Source organism: Aquila chrysaetos, chromosome 22, assembly GCF_900496995.4.
Source record: "Aquila chrysaetos chrysaetos chromosome 22, bAquChr1.4, whole genome shotgun sequence".
NCBI classification, from domain to species: domain Eukaryota; kingdom Metazoa; phylum Chordata; class Aves; order Accipitriformes; family Accipitridae; genus Aquila; species Aquila chrysaetos.
This window is the reverse complement of record NC_044025.1, coordinates 1,500,560-1,524,407: the sequence shown is the minus strand read 5'-3', so window position 1 is coordinate 1,524,407 and position 23,848 is coordinate 1,500,560. Positions and strand designations below refer to the sequence as shown.

The 23,848-nt window shown below is 56.8% G+C and overlaps 2 protein-coding genes across 3 annotated transcripts; both read right to left on the bottom strand.

Moving 5' to 3' along the window:
- Nucleotides 1-108: 108 nt before the first annotated feature.
- Nucleotides 109-23,662, bottom strand: LOC115334406 (protocadherin gamma-A12-like). 2 transcript variants are annotated; one of them, XM_029998533.1, is made up of 2 exons: nucleotides 20,442-23,662; nucleotides 109-272 (listed from the first exon to the last, which is right to left on the bottom strand). In XM_029998533.1, exons 1-2 carry the CDS (start codon nucleotides 23,241-23,243, stop codon nucleotides 114-116), a joined length of 2,961 nt encoding a protein of 986 aa, XP_029854393.1. In that variant the 5' UTR covers nucleotides 23,244-23,662; the 3' UTR covers nucleotides 109-113. The 2 variants fall into 2 exon arrangements, with proteins under 2 accessions (XP_029854393.1, XP_029854394.1); XM_029998534.1 differs by having other exon boundaries at nucleotides 109-275; nucleotides 20,445-23,662.
- On the bottom strand, nucleotides 6,173-9,254 carry LOC115334432 (protocadherin gamma-B5-like). Its single transcript, XM_041119319.1, has 2 exons — nucleotides 9,199-9,254; nucleotides 6,173-9,113 (listed from the first exon to the last, which is right to left on the bottom strand). Exons 1-2 carry the CDS (start codon nucleotides 9,252-9,254, stop codon nucleotides 6,215-6,217), a joined length of 2,955 nt encoding a protein of 984 aa, XP_040975253.1. The 3' UTR covers nucleotides 6,173-6,214.
- Nucleotides 23,663-23,848: the final 186 nt, after the last annotated feature.

Here is a 23,848-nt window from a genome sequence, read left to right as displayed (position 1 = left end):
CTTCTCCTGCCTCCCGCAGCAACTGTCACGCTGAGCCGCGATCCCCCGTTCACCTCCCGGGAGCAAGAGGCGCCAGCGTCCCGCGCGTCGCTGAGCGAGGCTTTGCCTTCCCGCTACCTCCACCCCCCGAGGCAGGAGACAGAAGTCGGGGGGAAAGGGCGGAGAAGCAGCGGAGGGAAGCGTCGCGCCGCGCCGCGCCGCGCCGCGGGGAAGGGCTGGTGGGAGGAACTCACCGGGGGAGCGGCGGGGTCCGCGCGGCGGGCGCCGGCAGGGTCCTCCCCGAGCAGCGGCGCGGGCTCGTCGGGCGGCGGCCGGGCCGGGAGGGTGTCGCAGCAGCTGCCGCCCGACAAGCGGAGCTGGCTCTTGCGCGAGTCGGCGGTGAGCGACACCTCGTGCGAGTAGGAGTGCAGGAAGGCGCGGACGCCGTCGATGCCCACGAAGTGCGAGGCCGGGACGCCGCGCAAGGCGCCGCTGCCCGCCGCCAGCAGCTGCGAGCGGCGCCAGCGCCGCAGGCGCAGCGCCAGCAGCAGCAGCAGGAAGGCGAGGAAGAGGCAGGACACGGCCGCCACGGCCACCACCAGCCACCGCGTCAGGCTGCCGGCCGGCTCGCCCGGCGCCGCCGCCGCCGCGCTGCCCAGCTCCGACAGCAGCTCGGCCACGCTCTCGGCCAGCACCACCGTCAGCGTGGCCGTGGCCGACAGCGCCGGCCGCCCGTGGTCCTTCACCACCACCACCAGGCTCTGCCGCGCCGCGTCGCGGGCCAGCGGGAAGCGCGCCGTCCGCACCTCGCCGCTGTGCAGCCCCACGCGGAACAGCCCCGGCTCCGTCGCCTTGGCCAGCTCGTACGACAGCCACGCGTTCTGCCCCGCGTCCGCGTCCACCGCCACCACCTTGGCCACCAGCGCCCCGGGCTCCGCCGAGCGCGGCGCCAGCTCCACGCCCGCCCAGCCCGCGCCCGGCGCCGGCGCCGGCGGCGGGTACAGCACCTGCGGCGCGTTGTCGTTCTCGTCCACGATCACGAGCCGCACCGACACGTTGCTGCTCAGCGCCGGCGCGCCGCCGTCCTCCGCCCGCACCCACAGCCCCACCTCGCGCACCTCCTCGTAGTCGAAGGAGCGCAGCGCGTACAGCGCGCCCGTCTCCGCCTGCACCGACACGTAGGACGAGAGCGGCGCGCCCCGCACCCGCCCCTCCGACAGCCGGTACCGCACGCGCGCGTTCTGCCCCCAGTCCGCGTCCGCCGCCCGCACCGTCAGCACCAGCGCGCCCGCCGCGTTGTTCTCGGGCAGCCGGGCGCTGTAGCGCGCCTCCGCGAACACCGGCGCGTTGTCGTTCACGTCCAGCACCCGCAGCGCCAGCACCGCGCTGCTCCACAGCGCCGGCGACCCGCCGTCCGCCGCCCGCACCGTCACGTTGTACTCCGCCACCTCCTCCCGGTCCAGCTCCCTCGCCGTCACCACGCGGTAGTAGCTGCCCTGCGAGCTCCGCAGCCGGAACGGGACGCCCCCGTCCAGCGAGCACCGCACCTCGCCGTTCGCCCCCGAGTCCCGGTCCTGCACGTGCAGCAGGGCCACCACCGTCCCCGGCGGCGCGTCCTCCGAGATCGCGCTCAGCGACGACCGCACCGAAATCTCGGGCGCGTTGTCGTTCACGTCTGTCACCGTGATCGCGACTTTGGCCGTGTCGGAAAGGCCCCCGCCGTCCCGCGCCTGCACCTCCAATTCGTGCGAGTCGCCTTCCTCGAAGTCCAGGTTCCGCACCAGCGTGATCGCTCCCGTCTCGGCGTCCAGCTGGAAAACCTCCCATGCCAGATCCTTCGTTTTCCTCAACGAGTATTTCACTCGCCCGTTAAGCCCCTCGTCGGCGTCGGTGGCCGTGACGGTGACGAGGGTGGAGCCGACGGGCACGTCCTCCGGCACACGCAGCGTGTACTCCGCCTGGCTGAACACGGGCGCGTTGTCGTTCGCGTCCAGCACCGCCACGCGGATCCGCGCCGTGCCCGTCCGCGCCGGCTCTCCGCCGTCGCTCGCCCTCAGCACCAGCTCGTGAAACACCGCCTCCTCCCGGTCCAGCGCCTTCGCCAGCACCAGCTCGGGACGCTGATCCCCGCCGGGGCCCGCCTGCACGGCCAGCGAGAAGTGCTCGTCGCCGCTCAGCTCGTAGCTCTGCAGCGAATTCCGTCCCGAGTCCGGGTCGTGGGCCCTGGCCAGGGGAAACCGCGACCCAGGGGCTGTCGTCTCGCTGATTCTCTCCTCCAGCTCGAGTTCCTGGAAGCTGGGCGCGTTGTCGTTGATGTCCGTGATTTCCACTTCGATGCCGTAAACCTGCATTTCCCCCTCCACTATCACCTCACAGCGCAGCACGCATTTCTCCACCAGCGGGCACAGCTGCTCTCTGTCTATCCTCTCCGCCGTCACCAAATGTCCCGTCTTCCCGTGAAGAGCGAAATACTGCGTCGTCCCCTCGGAGACAACGCGGACGCCGCCGTCGCGGAGCGCCGGCAGCTCCAGCCCCAGGTCCTTGGCCACGTCGCCCACGAACGAGCCCTTCGGCATCTCCTCGGGAACCGAGTAGCGCAGCTGCCCCCACGCCGCCTCCCACGCCGCCACCAGGACGCACCACAGCAGGGCTCGCTCCCGCCGGCCCCAGCGCCTCCCCGCCGCGCACATCTCCGCCGCGGCCCCGCCGGACCCGCACCGCCGCCGCACGCTCCTCGCAGGCGCTCCGGCTCGGGCTCCGCTTCCCTCTAAGGCTCGGCCCCGGCTCGCCGCTCCCGGCCGCTGCCGCCGGCCCCTCCGCCTCGCTGCAGCACGGCTCCGCACCGCGGGGACGCTCGCAGACCGCCCGGCCGCCGAGCCAGCCAGCCAGCCAGCCAGCGAGCGAGCCGGGCCGCAGCGGGCGGGGCTGCCGGCAGCGCTCCGGCCTTCCTCTCGCTCCTCCTCGGTCAACAGCGGCGCCCGCAGCCTCCTCCCGGCACTGCAGGCACCGAGCGCTGCCGAACGCTGCCCGCCCTGCCTTTCCCGCGGGCAGCGGGCGGGGACGGCACCGTCGCCACGGGGACAGCGGGGCCCGTCCCGCGGTCATCTCCTGCGCTGGCTTTTCGCCAGCCCTTCTCTCCTTCGACCCTCGAGGCGATCACGACCAGGAGGAAGGCAGGGGCCTCCCGCGGCCGCGCTGCTTCAACCGCACGGGAAAAATCACTTGCTAACGCCGAGACGTGCCAAGTAAAAGAATGTCTCTTCGTCTCACATGCAGGTGATTACGAGCCTCATCCCATTAGTCCGAAGCCACAATCTCCAACACTAATATGTGTAGCAGTCATGCCTGAACGACTGGTGCAAGGAGAGCAAGAGGAAACAGGCTCTGAAATACAAACCGGGATATCCAGACACACACCCCGCCCCCTCCGTGAACCAGAGTTAGGAACCCAAGCGGCAGGGACTTTGCTTTAAAGACCTCCGTTCCTAAGGAACACGCTTGGAATTAACTACGCCACCACCACCGACTGAGATTAGGCATTTAAAGGCTGAAGCAGGCACATGGAGCCACTTGGGAAGAAAGAGCACTTTTAGGCTCGGAAGGAACCCCAATTCAATATGGAGAAGAAATAGCGAAACTTTTACAGGCAGTTCTTCAAGCCAAGGAAGTTCCAATAACACATTATGAAGCCCTTCAGAGTGGGAATAGTGAAATTGTAAAGGGAAGTCGAAAAGCGGATCAAGTGGAAAAAGCAGCAGCTCTCAAAGAGTCAACAGTTGAAGGAGCCTTAATTCCAGTACCTCGTTTAGAATCATCACCTGCACAATATACTGAGAGAGAAGATCAATTGCCAGAACATTTAGATTGTTCTAAGAATGATCAGGGATGGTGGGTGACACCTTTAAAGCAACTGCTACTTTCTGAAAAGATGATGGAAAGTCTACTTAAAAGATTGCATCGAGAAACACATTCAAGAACAAATGCATTGGTATTGACTGCCAAAAAGATAGCTTATAGGATCAAAAATGCAAAATCTGACAGACATAATAGTTAAGAGACGTGCTATTTGTTGTGCTAATCATCCAAAAAATTACCAAGAGGGTTACAGGAGAAGTTGTGAAACAAGGAATAACTACTGGGGAATACTGGCAAATAGATTTTATGGAACTACCACGGTGTAATTCATACAGATATTTCTTGCTGATAGTAGATAACTTTTTTGGTTGGCCAGAGGCCTTTCCATGTCGTCCCAAGAAGGCTAGAGAAATCATTAAGGCCTTGTCAAAAGAAATTTTCCCTAGGTTTGATATTCCAGAAGGTCTTTCTTCTGACAATGGGGCTTCATGTTTATGTCAGATAAGGTAATGGATTGTGGTCTGGTCAATAAACCTCGAAGAACCACCTGTAACTGCCAAGACAGAGTAACAAGTACGTAAGAGGCAATTCCTACAGGGGGAGATTGCGACCACGACTCATTGACCACCTACTCCAATGAGACCACCTACTCAAAAGAAGATCATGAAGGAGGAAGACCGAGTCTGCGCACTAATTTACATGACAGGCGAAGAAGAAAGGACCAATCGTCCTTTAATATATAATAATAATATAATAATATGTATTTATTTATAATATATAATTTATATTTATAATATATTAATTAAAATATAATATTTTAATATATAATAATATAATAATAATAGTGAATATGTATCACTTAATTAGATAAACGTGGGGATTTCTGAGACAAAGGTGTGCTGTCTTGAGACAGGCACCCGTTCTTGCGCATCCATGAAATTAATTTAAAAATACCTCGACTCTGTGTGGTATTCCTTGCAGGCCGGGTAAACGAACCCCGTTTGTGGAACAACAATAAGGAACACGCTTGAAATTAACTACACCACGACAATCGGCTGAGATTAGACATTCAAAGGCCCAAGAAGGTGGGGTCAATCAACTGCGAATCTAAGAACATACCACAATCTCTAACACGACTTTTTGTAACGTCGTGCTTGAATGACTGCTACAAGGAAAGCAAGAGAAAACAGGCTCTGAAATACAAAACGTGATATTCGGACACACACCCGTACCCCCCGGAGAAATAAGCATATCGGGCTCATGAACCCACGCTTCAGGAACTTTCCTTTAAATACTCCCGTTCACACGGCTCATTCGGAGGGTGGAGGGTGATTGCAGCCATACGACACCTCTGCGTTGCTCCCAATTTTTCTTCTGCGCCTATTTTCCCGCTAGTCGTCAAGTCCCGACGGTGTTTTAGAACGGGATGAGAGCATTGGAATGCTTCAGTGAAGTCACTGAGCTACTGGCTACATCACTAAACTGTTGGAAGACCTACAGAGGCAGCTAATACCGAAAAGGGAAAGTTAACGGACTTGAATGGGTGATTTCCCATTAGGCCACATAAATTACGGGTCTGCATGCTTCATAGGCATTTACACCTAAACAATTAATTCGATAACGTGAAGGAATCGGCTAGGAAGGGGCGGTGACGACCAGAAAGAAATGACACGCCTCCCGTGGTTGTGTTATTTCTACCGCGGGGCAAAATGTTTTTGTTACGGTGATACAATGTAGATATAAAGTTCTCTTAATATTCCGTGCAGAACATTACCAGTCTTGGCCGTCAGTTCAAAAGCACAATCTGCCACCACCACTTGCACAGCAATTAGCAGCAGTCGTGCTTGCACGACTTTTCCCTCACCCTTTCCGCAGATCAAAAGTGTGTCACACTGGAACGCCACCAGCCACATTAGTTTCCCTAACCCCCAGCCATAGCACAAGGCAGCAATGAAGATCCCCCCTCACAAGGAGTCCTCCTCAGGGACGGCCCTCTACTCTCCACTTCGTTGCTTTTCGGCTGCACATCGGAGGCCGCTCGCAATCAGCCTCGATTTCACCCCACTTTTTTTTTTCAGGTTTTGTTTGTTTTGTTTTGTTTTGTTTTGTTTTGTTTTGTTTTGTTTTGTTTTGTTTTTACAGCCATACACGGTACGGACCGTGCTTACACTTAGGACTTGCTGCTCCACTCGAGAGTAACTCAGCAGCAGGCAGCGATGCACATGCCCCCTCTGTTCGGGGCTCTATCAGAAAAAGAAAACAGCTAGCACATAGCACAGCCTTAGCGTTGGACCTTTCCTTCGTTCGTGGAAAGGGAGAGCGTCAGCAGGCGCCCAAGCGGCCAAAGGACGAGCACGAGCCCACTCCCCTCGGCGTGAGCTTAGGAAAGGCGCAGAGGCAAGGACTGCGCGGGCTTACAGACCTGCGGGGCCTCGGCGTCCGCGGGCGGCTCTCCCGCGCCGGCGCTGCTGGTCGGGCTCCGCTTCCCGCAGGGCTCCGCGCCGAGAAGCTCCTCCGCGGCCAGGCTGGGCGGCGGCGGCGGCAGCCAAGCGCCCTCGGCGACGGCGCGGCCCGGCGCCACGCACAGGTTGTAGGAGTAGGGCAAGGTGCCCTCGCAGAAGTCGGCCGGGAAGGCGGCGCCGGCCACGGAGAAGCGCTGCGCGCCCAGGCAGCGCAGGACGGCGGGCGGCCCGGCCCGGCGCACCCGCGCCAGCACGGCCAGCGCCACGCTCAGCAGGAAGAGGGCGGAGAGGAGCGCCAGCGCCAGCACCAGGTAGAACTGCAGCTCCGCCGGCGAGTCGGCGCCCGCCGCCCGCTCGCTCAGCTCCGGCAGCGCCTCCTGCAAGCTCTCGGCCAGCACCACGTGCAGCGTGGCCGTGGCCGACAGCGCCGGCTGCCCGTGGTCCTTCACCACGGCCACCAGCCGCTGCTTCGCCGCGTCCCTCTCCGACACGGCCCGCGCCGTCCGCACCTCGCCGCTGTGCAGCCCCACGCGGAACAGCGCCGGCTCCGGCGCCTGCACCAGCTCGTACGACAGCCACGCGTTGCGCCCCGCGTCCGCGTCCACCGCCACCACCTTGGCCACCAGGTACCCGGCCTCGGCCGACCGCGGCACCACCTCGAACGGGGCCGCGGCCGGGGCCGCCCCCGCGCCCGCCCCCGCCCCCGCGCCCGCCCCCGCGCCCGCCGCCGGCCACAGCACCCGCGGCGCGTTGTCGTTGCGGTCCAGCACGAAGACGCGCACCGTCGCCGTCGAGCTCCGCGCCGGCGCCCCGCCGTCCTGCGCCCGCACCACCACCGCGAACTCGCGGCACTGCTCGTAGTCGAAGGAGCGCTGCGCGTACACCGCGCCGCTCCGCGCCTCCACCGACACGTACGGCGCCGCGCCCGCGCTGCCGCCCGCCAGCCAGTAGCTGACGCGCCCGTTGGCGCCCGCGTCCGCGTCCCGCGCGCGCACGCGCAGCACCGGCGCGCCCACCACGTTGTTCTCCGCCACGTAGGCGCTGTAGGCGGCCTCCTCGAACACCGGCGCGTTGTCGTTCACGTCCGACACCTCCAGCACCAGCGCCGCGCGGCTGGAGAGCGCCGGGCTGCCCCGGTCCCTGGCCACCACCGCCACCCGGTGCTCGGGCGCCTGCTCCCGGTCCAGCGCGCTCGCCGTCACCACCTTGTACGAGCCGCCCGACGACGCCACGATCGACAGCGGCGCCTCGCCCGACAGCTCGCACGACACCTGCCCGTTCTCCCCGGAGTCCCGGTCCCGCACTTTCACCAGGGCCACCACCGTGCCGGCCGGCGCGTCCTCGGGCACCGGGCTCGACACCGACAACAGCGTGATTTCGGGCGCGTTGTCGTTCTCGTCCGTGATGTCTATCTGCACTTCGCAGTGAGCCGTGAGCCCGCCCCCGTCCCTCGCCTCCAGGCCGAAGCTGTATTTGCTCTTCTCCTCGAAATCGAGGGGCCCCGCCGTCCTGACCTCGCCGCTGTCGCTGTCAACACTGAACAATGCGCGGACGCCGTCCGGCACGTTGCCGAAGGAGTAGGAGACCCGCCCGTTGGACCCCGCGTCTGCATCCGTGGCCCGCACCCGCAGTACCAGCGACCCCGGTGGAAGGTTCTCCCGCACTCGCGACTTGTAGGCGCTTTTACTGAACAGGGGCGCGTTGTCGTTGAGGTCCGTCACGTTGATGCGAACCTGGACAGTCCCGGACCTCACGGGGTCTCCGCCATCCACCGCCGTCAGCACCAGCTGAAAGGAACTCCGCTTCTCCCGGTCCAGCGCTCTCTCCAGCACTAATTCCGGCTGCTTGCTTCCATCCGGGCTCTCCTTCACGGCCAGGGTGAAGGACGGGTTGCCGGTGAGCTGGTAAGTCAGGAGCGCGTTACTGCCCACGTCCGTGTCTCGGGCCATCTCCAGCGGAAAACGCGCCCCGGGAAGTGTCCATTCACCGATCTCTATGTCCAGAGCAGCCTTGCTGAAGGCTGGGGCGTTGTCGTTGATGTCCTGGATGGCCACCTCGACGTGGAAAACGTTGAGCGGGTTCTGCACCAGCGCCTCGAAGCTGACGGAGCAGGACGCCGCCTCGCCGCACATCTCCTCCCGGTCCAGCCTCTCGCTCACGTAGAGGTTCCCGGTCTCCCCGCTCACGCCGAAGTACTGCTTCTCGGCGCTGAGCCGCAGCTGGCGTGCCGGCAGGTCGGCCGGGCTCAGCCCCAGGTCCCGCGCCAGCGGCCCCACCAGCGAGCCTCTGCCCAGCTCCTCGGGGATGGCGTAGCGGACCCGCTCCGGCGCCGCCCGGCAGCACAAGCCCAGCAGCAAAGCGGGCAGCAGCACTCGCCCGGCTGCTCGCCGCCGGCTCTGCCTCTGCCTCTGCCTCTGCCTGCCCGCCATTGTGGGCAGCGCTCGCCGCGCTCCTCCCTCCTGCCGCTGCCCTGCCTCCCTTCCAGCCACTCTCCGCAGCGAGCGCAGGGCCCGCCGGAGGGCAGCGATCTCGGCCCCGGCTCGGACGCCGCTGCTCCCCGCGCCGCGCCGCCTCTCGCCTCTGCTGCCCGTGCCGCTGCCGCTCTGGCCGGCGCCGTGCGAGCGAGCAGCCTGCGGGGGCAGGACGCTGCGGCGGCTGCGGCTGCGGCTCCGGCTGCGGCTGCGGCTCCAGCGCCGCTCCGCCTCGGCCAACAGCGGCACCCGGAGGCGCCGCGACGCCACCGCAGCCGGCTGACGGCCGCGCTCGCTCCCGGCGGCCCCGGCTTTCGAGCTGTACGCATCAAGCTTGGCGGTCTCTCTTTTAATACAAAAGGACACTCAGAGGCACTGACGGAATGCTTAGCAGGAACCCTAGCCATTATAATACAACCGTCGTCTCCTACTCAAGAAGGAGTTTGAGGCCGCAGTAGACTTTTAAAGTAGTGATACACCCTGCCATGTACCTTTACGTCTTCTGGCGTGCGTTGGTATGAAAACTAAGAAGGAAATATCTGTGACAGAGCAATAAAGAAGCTTCGTCATGCATGTTTTCAGCCCTTCCTGATGTTTCTTCTCCCTGCCCACGTGTGCCTCGGAAGCCCATGCAAAAAGGGTGAATTTCATTTTACTCTGAAATGCTCAGGTTTGATTCTGATTTAGAACAACAGTTAACACTGATGGAGAGATGTGAAGCCTAAAGGTCGTGGACCTGAACTCAGACCAATGTCACTGTACGTGCCTGGCAGAGAAGAGCAAAGCGCAGAACTGTGTAGGCTCTTTGCCCTGTGCACATCCTGACGCTGACTCGACTTCAGTCCAGAAAAACCTTCAGTGCTCTTGCTGGAAACGCCAAACTCCGAGGCCTGCCATAAGGCTCGATTTTGCATTTCTCTCTCTGTGATTTTGGGAGCTTCCAGGCACAAGTCCCACCATCTGGCCAGCCCATGCAGGGACTGCCTGATCAGCTGAAAGCTTGTCAACGATTTCTGGTGATTAATGTACAAACCCAAAACCTCCACCTGACCTCATTGGGGCAGGTACTTCAGTGCTGTGATTTGCAGTTGCTTTGCCACAAGTCGCTGAGGCCTCAAGGTGTAAGCTAGGCAAGTTACAGTGATTTAGAAGGACTGCTTGGTCTCTCTTGCCTGTACTGCATGACATGACTTTACTAGGCGCCACATGTTCCTTTAATGAGAACAACAAAACTCAGCAGCACTTAATTAAACCAAAGCAGCCAAAACCAATACCTCTCACTAAGCAAGATGGGGCAGGTTATTTGCTACTGTGACACATCCAGGCCTGTGCAGGCTAGGAAATCACACAGAGGGATATGTAGCCTTGTAGTCCTCAGAGACATAAGAACAAGGCACAGGCAGGTGGGATTGGCCAGCAGTACTCTACACCAGTCTGTACCACCTTCCTGAGTAGCCAGCTTGCCAGAGGGGGATCAGAGGTGACTGCTGCTATGCAATAATGCTCATTGATCTTCATTAGTGCTCGTTATCCACTTGGAGTAAGCGATGGGTAGGGGGGTGTGCAAGTGTTCTCCACGAGTTCCTACTTGCCAAGCAGAAGCTCAAATCTTTCAGCCATTTCTGATTACTAAACAAAAAGAAATAGTCTAACTTGCTCCACCGAGGTAAATATTTGACTACTGGAATGTACAGAGGCTTGGCCACAAGTCTGCCTTGAAAATTCATCTCCCAGAGCACCTGGAAGTGGCTGAGGTCTGAACCCACAAGCAAAGCCCTAAAGTCTTACTTTGGACTACATAGTAGGGGGGGGCGCTTTTGGAAATCTGCCAGTCCTTGTGACTTTTTCTACTGTGTAAATGCTTTATCAAAGTCTTTATCTAGGTGTAAGAGCTTATGAGAGACTCAGTTTTAACTTCTGTTTCATTTTCCTCACACAAAAAAGACTTGTCTTCACGTGGTTCTCCAGGGAAGTCAGCGTTTGCTGCAAAACAACACTCACAGTTCCAACTGCAAAAGAACAATCCACAAGTGCTAAACGATGACCTTCCAGGAAACAAAGCCTGAAGGCAGATCAAAGGATGGGAAAATGTAATTACCACTTTGATGAAAGTCTCCATCAAAACGTTACAGGGAGAAATACATGGATAGAGGAGGTTTCACACAGGAATTACAAGATGTTCTAGCCATATGTCCTGAGTTCAGCTGGGATAGAGTTAATTTTCACAGGATCCTGGGAGGGGTCACAGCCAGGACAGCTGACCTGAACTAGCTAGGAGCTATTCCATACCATGTGACATCATGCTCAGTATATAAATGGGGAGCAGGCTGGGTGGGGGGCTCTTGGCTTTCAGTGGGGGAGCGTCGGGGTCCGGGTGGTGAGCAGTTGCACTGTGCATCACTCGTTTTGTATATTCTTTTATTAGTACTGTTGTTGTTGTTGTAACTTCTCATTTTGTGTTGTCCCAGTCAATTGTCCTTGTGTCAGCCCACGAGGTTCCTTTTTTTTTTCTTTTCTCCTTTCTGATTCTCCTCCCCATCCCACCGGAGGGGAGTGGGGAGGAGTGAGCAAGTGGCTGTGTGGTCCTTTGTTAGCGACTGGGCTGAAACCACAACACCATGTATATATGAACAATGATATATCATTGTTCTCAATTCTCTCCAACCCCACGCAACTTGCAGGTTAGCTTCTGACCCTCATAACTGGCACACACATGTCATGAGAGGTTAATGGATCACGATCATACCAAGAAAGGACATACATTTGTCTGCTCACCACCATTCTCAGAAGAAACATAAGTATTCAAAAGCACACGAGAGTTAACATGGCCAAACTAAAAGATGAGCGGTCCTCCAACAGAGACTGGGTCATCAAACTCTTCATTTAGGAGAAATCTCTTCTCCTCTTTTATCACACACACTGTTCCACAGAGATGCAACTTCTTCAAAGGTCATGTTTACATCTATTCACCTGTAACAAAACCAGAACACAAATGTACCCCCCCTTACATCTCCTGCCTTCCACACCAGCTGTAACATGAGCAAGAGGCACTAACACACAAGGCATTGCTAAATGAAGATATGCCACTACTTATAACTAAACCTACATACATAGAACACCAGGGGGCAGGGAGGGGGGAAGAAAAGGAAAAAAAAAACCAGACAAGCAATGCAGGGAAGCATTAAAAGTACTGTCAGAGAAACTCACCAGGAAGATGTTTCAGTCTTCACTGTGGGCATGGCAATTCATCCCCCAGAGCACCTGGGAGCCATTGCGTTCTCAAGCTGCACGTTCAGCCCTAAAGTCTTACTCTGGACTACAGAGTAGGGGGGGGGTCCTTTTATGAAAAACTCATCAGCTCTCATCATTTTTTCTACTCTGTGGCCTGCTCATCTCCCACAAGTCTGAAGCCGTAAGTGGAAACACCTAATCACAGGCCCCTTTCTCAAGCTAAGTCTTCTGAGAATGTATAGCAGATTCTCTTTTAGCTTCTGCTTTTTTTTCTCATACATAAAATTCTGTCTTCCAGTGGCTGAGGGCTTGCCAGGGGAAGTAAGGATTTGCTGCAGAACAACACTCCGAGTCTCCAAAGATAAAGAACTATCCAGAAATGGGGCAAAATGAACCATGACCTTCCAGGAAACAAAGGCATGAAAGACAGTGTAATTACAACTATCAAGAAAGTCTACATCGCAGATGTTACACGGAGATGCAGATGGATGAAGGAGGTTTCACACAGGATCTACCCATGCATCATGGTTCTGCAGGGAGAGTTATTCTACAAACGCTTTATTGCTGGAGGACTGTCATTGCCTTTCAGGACAGGCGAACCAGGATCACCGCATGAATGGCACAGGCCTTGGCACCAGGCATGAAATCAAACCATTGCTCAGCCAAAGCCACATAGACCCACCAATTTTCCTGCTTGGGAGCCAGCCTGCTGGCTCTGCAGTCACAGCCCTTATTTGCACCATGGACAACATCCAAGGTTTGGCCATGGATCAGCCACAGGCAAAAGAGCACCTCAGTCAGCGACACTGTAGAGAAACAGAAGTCTATCCAAGTCTTTGTCTTGGCAGCTCTAAACCTTCAAGGTATGGATGGAAACTTCAAGGTATGGATGGATGAAAGCCTGTATTTATGACATAGCAATTACAGCCCTCCAGGGAAATGCTTTTCTACCCTCAGCTGTACATCAACATCTCCCTTCACCCTCACCTCGATAGGCAAGGAAGGGGCTACCTCCAAGGATGGAATAAACAGTGAGAAATAGCTGCAGCAAGAACACAGAGAAATCATGCCTGGAGAAAATGAATCCATCCCACTAATGCTACCGTTTATGCAGCAGCCTTCCTCCAAAGGATGGGAGGGCAGACAGTGAGACTCCTTTCTTTCTTTACGCAGAACAAACTCTCATTTCTCTATTCATGGAACTGCACGCTCATTTCCTTTCGGACTTCCATTATCAAACCAGCAATAACCATCAGCTATGTGTCCAATGCTATCAATCGGGTCCAAGTGCATCCCAATGGGAAAAAGCATTGAGAAAGGAAAACAAGCTCTGCAACACAAAGCTGACCATGCTGCAGAGTCTGTTATGCAGAGTCAGGTGATTTCACTAGAAATCAAAAGGTTTCAGGGATACCCGTTTTAGTTTCTACCATTTCAGTCAGCACAAATGGAGTCAACTTGCTGCTCTGAATGGACGGTGGTTACACTGTTCCTTCTTTCATTCCTTCCTAGAGACACAGATCAGCACTTCCCATCCACGCTAACCAGGGAAATGCAGGGGAAAGAGGACAGAGGTTCAGAAAGGCTCAAGGAAAACAGTGAGACAGCGCGGACTTATAGACATGTGGCCCCTCAGTGTCCATGGGCAGCTCTTCTGCACTGGCACTGGTGCTCGGGCTCCACTTCCCACAGCTGTCCCCGCCAAAAATGTCCTCTGTTACCGGGAGGACCATCTTCATTCTAAAGGCACAGTTATTGTCCTGTCCTGACTTCAGCTGGGAGAGATTTAATATTCTTTCTAGTAGCTGATAACAGTGTTACGGTTTGGATTCAGTATGAGAAGAATATTGATAACACACTGATGTTTTCAGTGGTTGCTAAGTAGTGTTTAGACCAAGTCAAGGATTTTACACCTTCTCATGCCCAGCCAGCAAGAAGGCTGGCAGGGTACAAGAAGTTGGGAGGAGACACACAGCCAGGACAGCTGACCCAAACTGGCCAAAGGCGTATTCACTACTATGTGACATCATGCCTAGTATATAACCTGGGGGGAGTGGGGCTGGGGAGGGGATTGCTGCTTGGGAACTAACTGGGCATGGGACGGTGAGTGGTGAGCAATTGCACTGTGCATCACTTGGTTTGTATATTCCAATCCTTTTATTAGTATTGCCATTTTGTTATTGGTACTGTTATCATTATTAGTTTATTCCTTTCTGTTCTATTAAACTGTTCTTATCTCAACCCAGGAGATTTTCTCTTTTTTTCCTCGATTCCCTCCCCCATCCCACTGGGTGGGGGGGAAGTGAGCGAGTGGCTGCGTGGTGCTTAGTTGCTGGCTGGGGTTAAACCACAACATGCGCAAACACTTCATTATTGTTGGAGGACTACCATGACCTTTCAGGACAGGGAAACCAGGATCACAGCATGGATGGCACAGGCCTTGGCACCAGGCATGAAATCAAACCATTGCCCAGACAAAGCCACACTGACCCACCTATTTTCCGGGTTCAAAGACAGCCTCTCACCCTCCTTGCTCTGCATTCACAGTCTGTAGTTGAACCATGGATAATATCCAACTTTTGGCTGTATGCTGGTCACAGGTAAAAGCGCATTTCATTCAGCAACATTTTAGGGAAACAGAAGTATATCAAAGTCTTTGTGTTGTGTATTGGGTTTGCATGGCCAGGTTTTGGTAGCAGGGGGGCTACAGGGGTGGCTTCTGTGAGAAGATGCCAGAAGCTTCCCTCATGTATGACAGAGCCAGTTCCAGCTGGCTCCAAGATGGGCCCACCGCTGGCCAAACTGAGCCAATCAGCAGCAGTGGTAACACCTCTGTGTTAACATATTTAAGAAGAGTTAAAACCTGCTGCGCAACAGCAGCTGGGAGGGAGGAGTGAGAATATGTGAGAGAAACAATGATGCAGGCACCAAGGTCAGTGAAGAAGGAGGTGCTCCAGGTGCTGGACCAGAGATTCCCCTGCAGCCCGTGGTGAAGACCATGGTGATGCAGGTTGTCCCCCTGCAGCACATGGAGGTCCATGGTGGAGCAGATATCCACCCTGCAGCCCCTGGAGGACCCCACGCTGGAGCGGGTGGATGTGCCCCGTAAGAGGCTGTGAGCCTGTGGAGAGCCCATGCTGGAGCAGGCTCTTGGAAAAACATGGGGCCCCATGGAGAGGATTGCACTCTGGACCAGGTCTTCTGGCAGCGAAGGAACTGTGACCCTTGCAGGCGACATACTCTGGAGCAGTCCATTCATGAAGGACTGCACCCCATGGAAAGGACCCATGCTGGAGCAGTTTATGAAGATCTGCAGCTTGTGGGAAGGACTTGGTTGGAGAAGTTTGTAAAGGACTGTCTCCCATGGGTGGGACCCCACGCTGGAGCAGGGGAAGAACGTGAGGAGGAAGGAGTGGCAGAGGCAAACCATGATGAACTGACCACAACCCCCATTCCCCATTCCCTGTCCCCCTGCACCTCTCAGTGGGAGGAGGTCGAGAAACTGGCAGTGAAGTAGAGCTTGGGAAGAAGGGAGGAGTGGGGGGAAGGTGTTTTTAAGTTTGTTCTTGTTTCTCATTATCCTACTCTGACTTTAACTGGCAATACATAAAATTAATTTCCCCAAGTCAAGATGGGTTTGCCTGTGACAGTAATTGCTGAGTGATCTCTCCCTGTCCTTATCTCAACCCATGAGCCTTTTGTCATATTTTCTCTCTGTAGTCCAACTTCAGACCTGCACAAAGAAACAAAGCAGGAATGGCAAGCCTACACAAGTGAAGAAATCATAGATTAACATTTCAGATAACGTCAACTGTAGTAGGTACACAGAAAAGGTAACTAGCTGCTAACAAGTCCACAGGAGGCTCACACAGGAGCTCACACACAAAAACATAGCCACAGTTCCTCAACGTAATTTCTTTGGATGATGGCACAGCCCTTGGCACCAGGCATGAAATCAAACCATTGCTCAGCCAAAGCCACAGTGACCCACCTGTTTTCCTGGCTGGGAAACCCCAGCCTCCCACCCTCCTTGCTCTCCATTCACAGCCTTTAGTGGCACCACGGACAATATCCACTGTTTTGGCCACATGGCGACCACAGGCAAAAGAGCATTTCATTCAGTGACATTGTAGGGAAACAGAAGTGTGCCAACGTCTTTGTCTTGGCAGCTGAACACCTTCAAGGTATGGTTGGAAACTGCTTCCTCAGCCTAACAATTATAAGAGATCTTTTCATGTTTTGAGGGTTACCAGTCACAAGGAGGCCTAGCTTCATACCTGGACAACAAGCAAGGCAAGAATGGGAAACCTACACAAGTGAAGGAATCATAGCTTAACATTTCAGCTTATGTCAACTGTAGTGGGTACACAAGAAGGCTATCTAGTTAGGGAAAAGTCCACAGGAGGCTCACACAGGAGCTCACACCAAAGAGCATAGCCACAGTTCCTCAAAGTAATTCCTTTGCACAATAAAAAGGGGGAAATGCATGGAACCACAACTGTGGGGTACATCTAACAACTAGGACAAACTGAACTTTTACACCATCTTTCCATCTTTTACACATTTCAAATTATACCACAGCAAACTTTTTCACCTGCTCTGGAGTGGAACAGACAGAATTTTTCAGTGTGCTCAAATATTACGCAACAGGAAACCTACCTCTGCAGACAGACACCATTGAAAGAAAAGTTGCACGTGCAAATTCTCCTTACTGAGAACAAGGATGACAACATGGGCACATGCAAAGAGATTTCTCTGCTCATCGCACTGATGTCAGATTTAGAAAATTGTGGTTTAGATTAGAAAATCCTGTTCTAAATCACGTTAGTTAATAATTTTCAACTTCAAACAATTTTCAGTAATACCTACAGAAGTAGCCAAGGTCATTCTGACCCTTTCTGTTCTTTCCTGATTGATGAGACGTCCCTCTTGGCAGGAAAACAAACCATTGACCAGGCACAGAGCGACTTAGCTGTCGAAAGTGAGGAGGGAATACCTCCCCAAACAACCACCAAAGACCACCTGAGACCCCTGCGTATGCGGAGAAGGCCTTTGATGTGTCGTGGTTATATGCAATGCTCTGCATATGGTATTAGCATAGCCTGAATATGTATTAGGTAGGAGTAGTTTAATAACTTATATGCAATAGTTATTGTAATAAAAGAGACACACCTGATGAATCTGGCGTGCCTGGATTGTGGAAAGTCCACTGAGCATCCCAGGCCCCAACAAAAAGCAATAGATCTCCTGGGTGTGTCAGATTGGTCTATTGCAACAGCAGGTAACAAATCTGCTTTTAGGACAACAACACTGACTTTGAAGGAAATGTAAAATGTTCTCCAGGGGCATAAGCAGACATGCAGCTCTGATAAAGACCCAGTTGTCAAAGTATCAGCTCAAAGACACCATCATCCTACTTCAGCACCATGGACAACTGGGAAGGTACATGACTCTCAAATCTGAACATAAAGTGTACGTCTGTGCGCAGTAACTGCCATTCCCAGGAAACATCATGCAAAAGCACACTGATGAGCCCACAACTTGGACAGCTGGAGCTGTCAGTCTTTTAACCTTTCAGTGTTTTAAGGATTACTAGCCAAAGTGAGGCCCAGCTTCAGACCTGGACAAAGAAAAAGGCATTAATGGGAACCCTACAGGAGTGGAAGAATCGTAGCTTCACATTTCAGATTGTGTCAGCTGTAGTAGGTACACAGAAAAGGTAACCACCTGCTAACAAGTACACAGGAGGCTCACACAGCAGCTCACACCATAGACCATAGCCATATTCCCACAAATACTTTCTTTGGGTGATAAAAAAGGGGAAAGACTTGGAACCACAACTGTGGGCCTCATCTAACAACTAGGACAAACTTGTAAACCTACTCTTTAGCCGTTTCACACTATACCACAGCAAAGTCTTCCAGCTGCCCTGTCTCTGTACAGGCAGAACTGCAACCTGCCCAAAGAGCATTGTATACGGATGGGTTAAAAGATGGGATTTTGGTCCGTGGATGAACACTGGGGGAGAGGTAGATAGCTGAGGAAAATGCAGTCAGCACAGAAAATGGATGGTTTGTTGCCTGTTGCTTGGAATGCTGACCACGGAGATAAAAGAGCTGATTAATACTGGGGGAGGACGGGCAGCAGGCTGTTGCACAGCACAGCTGTGTGCATGATTGGCGCATGACTGCGGGATGATGACAATATGCCGCATGTACAAAGCCCATGAACCAATAGACAGGGTGGCTATGGCTTGTGCAGCGCGCCTGGCCAGCGAGCGCATGCGCCATAGGCTCCCTATGTTACAATCGAGGGGTGTTTAGGCACCCGCTGGCCACGTGTGCCAAAACCTGTTCCTCTGCAAATATATAAATACTGGGATTTTTCCGAAGAGCATCAAGCTGGTGTATGGCGAGGACACCATTGCCTACGTGGGGACGCCCACGTAAAGCTGACACCTACCGATTGCTGGACTGAGCTTGCGGTGCAAGATGGCACAAGAATGTACGGATGGTCCATCTTCCTCACAGTCCTCGGGTCAGTATGTTAATTTGCTTTACAAGATACCTTTAGCAAAATGCACATCTGTAGTTAATACATGCATGCTTTTCCCCCTTATAGTCAGCGTGTCTGTGTTCGCCTTCTCGGGAATCCTCGACACCACCCTAAAACAAGCATGCAACAGGAAAGCCACCTCTGCAGACAGACAGCATTGAAAGAAACGTTGGGCACACGGCGTCTCAGAATCCAAGCATTGCAACATGGACACATGCAAAGAGATCTTTCTGCTCATCCCATATAATTTGATTAAACATTAAAAGTTCTAAAGGCCATGAGTGGACACGAGCTCAGTTAAAGACCCAGTCATCAAAGTCTCAGCTCAAAGGCAACATCATCCTTCTTCAACACACAGGCAACTTGGAAGATACGTTACGCTACCACACGATTGCAAAGTTTACATCTATGCTTCATAACCACCATTCCCAGGAAACATCATGCAACAGGAAAGCACACTGATGAACCCACATCTTGGACAGCTGGACTCTGACCAAGGCAATATCCAAAAATGAGACACCTTCAGACTCATTTTCAGAACACCAACAATAAAACCTGGGAATCAGCAAAACACATGCCATGTCTCCACTAGTATCTCCTCACACATAGCACCCTTGACAGTCTCCTCAAACCCTTCACAGGTTGCATGGTTGTCCTTGACCTTCATCATTTGCAGATAGACTCCACCCAAAGAAAAGCTGCACAGACAACTTCTCCTTACCAGGGAGAATATTTGACTTCTCAGCATGTCCATGTGACAAGCAAGAGCATTTCTTCCAGTAGTAATTTAAGGAAACGCATCTATGAAAGCCTCTCTCTCTTTACAGCTGTAAACATGAAAGGCACATAGGGGACAGTCAGCCAAATGTAACGCATGTGGTCTTCCACACATTATCACAGACAAAAGCCCACCTCCACAGCATTACAACGAGCAAGTCGGGACGTTAACACACACAGAAGGGAAGGGATGACAACATACTCTTCTAGATTATGGCATAACTCAGGTGTTTCATAGGTTACAAAACCAGGGCTGGCTCCTCCCAAAGCTCCCTTTAGGGCACTTGCCATAAGTATACAATTAAGCTGTTAGTTAGAAACATCACCACAACGTGCAAGCACACAGGAGGAACCTCCCAGGCCTCCCTATGCAGCTGGAACAACGTGTCTGACTTGGGCCAAACTTACTTGGGAAGCCAAAACTCACATTGCATGATACTACAGATGGGCACCGAACAGGGAAAGGAGCAAACCAGATCTCTTGTGTCTGGTTCCACAGCCCCTCACAAACACCTCCCAAGACTCTCGTCTCCAAGCCGTCACAACTTGCCTGGTGTTCGTTGACCCTCATAGTTTGCAAGCACTTGTTATCAGAGGGCCAGAACCCAGACCCTTTGTCCTCGACATGCACCACTACCACGCCACGGACCTCGCCGAGATTTCGCTACATCTCCGTACTGAGAAGGAAGATACATTGCCTGCTCACTAGTCTTCTGGAAAGAAACCTCGGGGCTCTACGAGTAAAAGAGGAGCTGTCCTCCGGGAGAGGCTGGGTCAGTGAACAGCATGTAACACATCAGCGACGTGATAAAAGCAGCAAGCCCCCCTGAGAGGAAACTCCAGCAGGCAACAGCAGCCTCCCGCTTCTCCTGCCTCCCGCAGCAACTGTCACGCTGAGCCGCGATCCCCCGTTCACCTCCCGGGAGCAAGAGGCGCCAGCGCCCCGCGCGTCGCTGAGCGAAGCTTTGCCTTCCCGCTACCTCCACCCCCCGAGGCAGGAGACAGAAGTCGGGGGGAAAGGGCGGAGAAGCAGCGGAGGGAAGCGTCGCGCCGCGCCGCGCCGCGCCGCGGGGAAGGGCTGGTGGGAGGAACTCACCGGGGGAGCGGCAGGGTCCTCCCCGAGCAGCGGCGCGGGCTCGTCGGGCGGCGGCCGGGCCGGGAGGGTGTCGCAGCAGCTGCCGCCCGACAAGCGGAGCTGGCTCTTGCGCGAGTCGGCGGTGAGCGACACCTCGTGCGAGTAGGAGTGCAGGAAGGCGCGGACGCCGTCGATGCCCACGAAGTGCGAGGCCGGGACGCCGCGCAAGGCGCCGCTGCCCGCCGCCAGCAGCTGCGAGCGGCGCCAGCGCCGCAGGCGCAGCGCCAGCAGCAGCAGCAGGAAGGCGAGGAAGAGGCAGGACACGGCCGCCACGGCCACCACCAGCCACCGCGTCAGGCTGCCGGCCGGCTCGCCCGGCGCCGCCGCCGCCGCGCTGCCCAGCTCCGACAGCAGCTCGGCCACGCTCTCGGCCAGCACCACCGTCAGCGTGGCCGTGGCCGACAGCGCCGGCCGCCCGTGGTCCTTCACCACCACCACCAGGCTCTGCCGCGCCGCGTCGCGGGCCAGCGGGAAGCGCGCCGTCCGCACCTCGCCGCTGTGCAGCCCCACGCGGAACAGCCCCGGCTCCGTCGCCTTGGCCAGCTCGTACGACAGCCACGCGTTCTGCCCCGCGTCCGCGTCCACCGCCACCACCTTGGCCACCAGCGCCCCGGGCTCCGCCGAGCGCGGCGCCAGCTCCACGCCCGCCCAGCCCGCGCCCGGCGCCGGCGCCGGCGGCGGGTACAGCACCTGCGGCGCGTTGTCGTTCTCGTCCACGATCACGAGCCGCACCGACACGTTGCTGCTCAGCGCCGGCGCGCCGCCGTCCTCCGCCCGCACCCACAGCCCCACCTCGCGCACCTCCTCGTAGTCGAAGGAGCGCAGCGCGTACAGCGCGCCCGTCTCCGCCTGCACCGACACGTAGGACGAGAGCGGCGCGCCCCGCACCCGCCCCTCCAACAGCCGGTACCGCACGCGCGCGTTCTGCCCCCAGTCCGCGTCCGCCGCCCGCACCGTCAGCACCAGCGCGCCCGCCGCGTTGTTCTCGGGCAGCCGGGCGCTGTAGCGCGCCTCTGCGAACACCGGCGCGTTGTCGTTCACGTCCAGCACCCGCAGCGCCAGCACCGCGCTGCTCCACAGCGCCGGCGACCCGCCGTCCGCCGCCCGCACCGTCACGTTGTACTCCGCCACCTCCTCCCGGTCCAGCTCCCTCGCCGTCACCACGCTGTAGTAGCTGCCCTGCGAGCTCCGCAGCCGGAAAGGGACGCCCCCGTCCAGCGAGCACCGCACCTCGCCGTTCGCCCCCGAGTCCCGGTCCTGCACGTGCAGCAGGGCCACCACCGTCCCCGGCGGCGCGTCCTCCGAGATCGCGCTCAGCGACGACGACACTGTCAGTTCGGGCGCGTTGTCGTTCACGTCTGTCACCGTGATCGCGACTTTGGCCGTGTCGGAAAGGCCCCCGCCGTCTTCTGCCTGCACCTCCAGTTCGTGCGAGTCACCTTCCTCGAAGTCCAGGCTCCGCAGCAGTGTGATGGCTCCCGTCTCGGCGTCCAGCTGGAAAATCTCCGATGCCAGGTCAGTCGCTTTCTTCAGGGAATACTTCACGTGCCCGTAGATGCCCTCGTCGGCGTCGGTGGCCGTGACGGTGACGAGGGTGGAGCCCACGGGCACGTCCTCCGGCACACGCAGCGTGTACTCCGCCTGGCTGAACACGGGCGCGTTGTCGTTCGCGTCCAGCACCGCCACGCGGATCCGCGCCGTGCCCGTCCGCGCCGGCTCTCCGCCGTCGCTCGCCCTCAGCACCAGCTCGTGAAACGCCGCCTCCTCCCGGTCCAGCGCCTTCGCCAGCACCAGCTCGGGACGCTGATCCCCACCGGGGCCCGCCTGCACGGCCAGCGAGAAGTGCTCGTCGCCGCTCAGCTCGTAGCTCTGCAGCGAATTCCGTCCCGAGTCCGGGTCGTGGGCCTCGGCCAGGGGAAAACGCGACCCCAGCGCTGTCGTCTCGCTCATTCTCAGTTCTTTTTGCGACTCTCGGAAACTGGGCGCGTTGTCGTTAATGTCCGTGATTTCCACTTCGATTTCGAAAAACTTCATTTCCCCCTCCACTATCACCTCACAGCGCAGCACGCATTTCTCCACCAGCCGGCACAGCTGCTCTCTGTCTATCCTCTCCGCCGTCACCAAATGCCCCGTCTTGCCGTGCAGAGCGAAATACTGTGTCCTACCTCTGTCCAAGATGCGGACGCCGCGGTCGCGGAGCGCCGGTAGCTCCAGCCCCAGGTCCTTGGCCACGTCGCCCACGAACGAGCCCTTCGGCATCTCCTCGGGAACCGAGTAGCGCAGCTGCCCCCACGCCGCCTCCCACGCCGCCACCAGGACGCACCACAGCAGGGCTCGCTCCCGCCGGCCCCAGCGCCTCCCCGCCGCGCACATCTCCGCCGCGGCCCCGCCGGACCCGCACCGCCGCCGCACGCTCCTCGCAGACGCTTCCCGCTCCGGCTCTGACTCCGGCCCCGGCTCGCCGCTCCCGGCCGCTGCCGCCGGCTCCTCCGCCTCGCTGCAGCACGGCTCCGCACCGCGGGGACGCTCGCAGACCGCCCGGCCGCCGAGCCAGCCAGCCAGCCAGCCAGCGAGCGAGCCGGGCCGCAGCGGGCGGGGCTGCCGGCAGCGCTCCGGCCTTCCTCTCGCTCCTCCTCGGTCAACAGCGGCGCCCGCAGCCTCCTCCCGGCACTGCAGGCACCGAGCGCTGCCGAGCGCTGCCCGCCCTGCCTTTCCCGCGGGCAGCGGGCGGGGACGGCACCGTCGCCACGGGGACAGCGGGGCCCGTCCCGCGGTCATCTCCTGCGCTGGCTTTTCGCCAGCCCTTCTCTCCTTCGACCCTCGAGGCGATCACGACCAGGAGGAAGGCAGGGGCCTCCCGCGGCCGCGCTGCTTCAACCGCACGGGAAAAATCACTTGCTAACGCCGAGACGTGCCAAGTAAAAGAATGTCTCTTCGTCTCACATGCAGGTGATTACGAGCCTCATCCCATTAGTCCGAAGCCACAATCTCCAACACTAATATGTGTAGCAGTCATGCCTGAATGAATGACTGGTGCAAGGAGAGCAAGAGGAAACAGGCTCTGAAATACAAACCGGGATATTCAGACACACACTCCGCCCCTCCCGTGAACTAGAGGTAGGAACCCAAGCGGCAGGGACTTTGCTTTAAAGACCTCCGTTCCTAAGGAACACGCTTGGAATTAACTACGCCACCACCACTGACTGAGATTAGGCATTTAGAGGCTGAAGCAGGCACATGGCGCTCCTTGGAAAGAAAGAGGACTTTTAAGCTCGCAAGGAACCCCAATTCAATATGGAGAAGAAATAGAGAAACTTTTGCAGGCAGTTCTTCAGCCCAAGGAAGTTCCAATAACACATTGTAAAGCCCATCCGAAAGGGAAT

What these genes read in the sequence shown, in the direction of transcription:
- LOC115334406 (XM_029998533.1), bottom strand. Translation starts at nt 23,243, where the DNA reads ATGACCGCGGGACGGGCCCCGCTGTCCCCGTGGCGACGGTGCCGTCCC. An exon ending in CGCCGCTGCTCGGGGAGGAC is followed by an intron (nt 273 to 20,441) that starts CCTGCCGCTCCC and finishes CTCGGGGAGGAC; the next exon opens with CCTGCCGGCGCCCGCCGCGC.
- LOC115334432 (XM_041119319.1), bottom strand. Translation starts at nt 9,254, where the DNA reads ATGGCAGGGTGTATCACTACTTTAAAAGTCTACTGCGGCCTCAAACTC. An exon ending in GGCCTCAAACTCCTTCTTGA is followed by an intron (nt 9,114 to 9,198) that starts GTAGGAGACGAC and finishes TTGTATTAAAAG; the next exon opens with AGAGACCGCCAAGCTTGATG.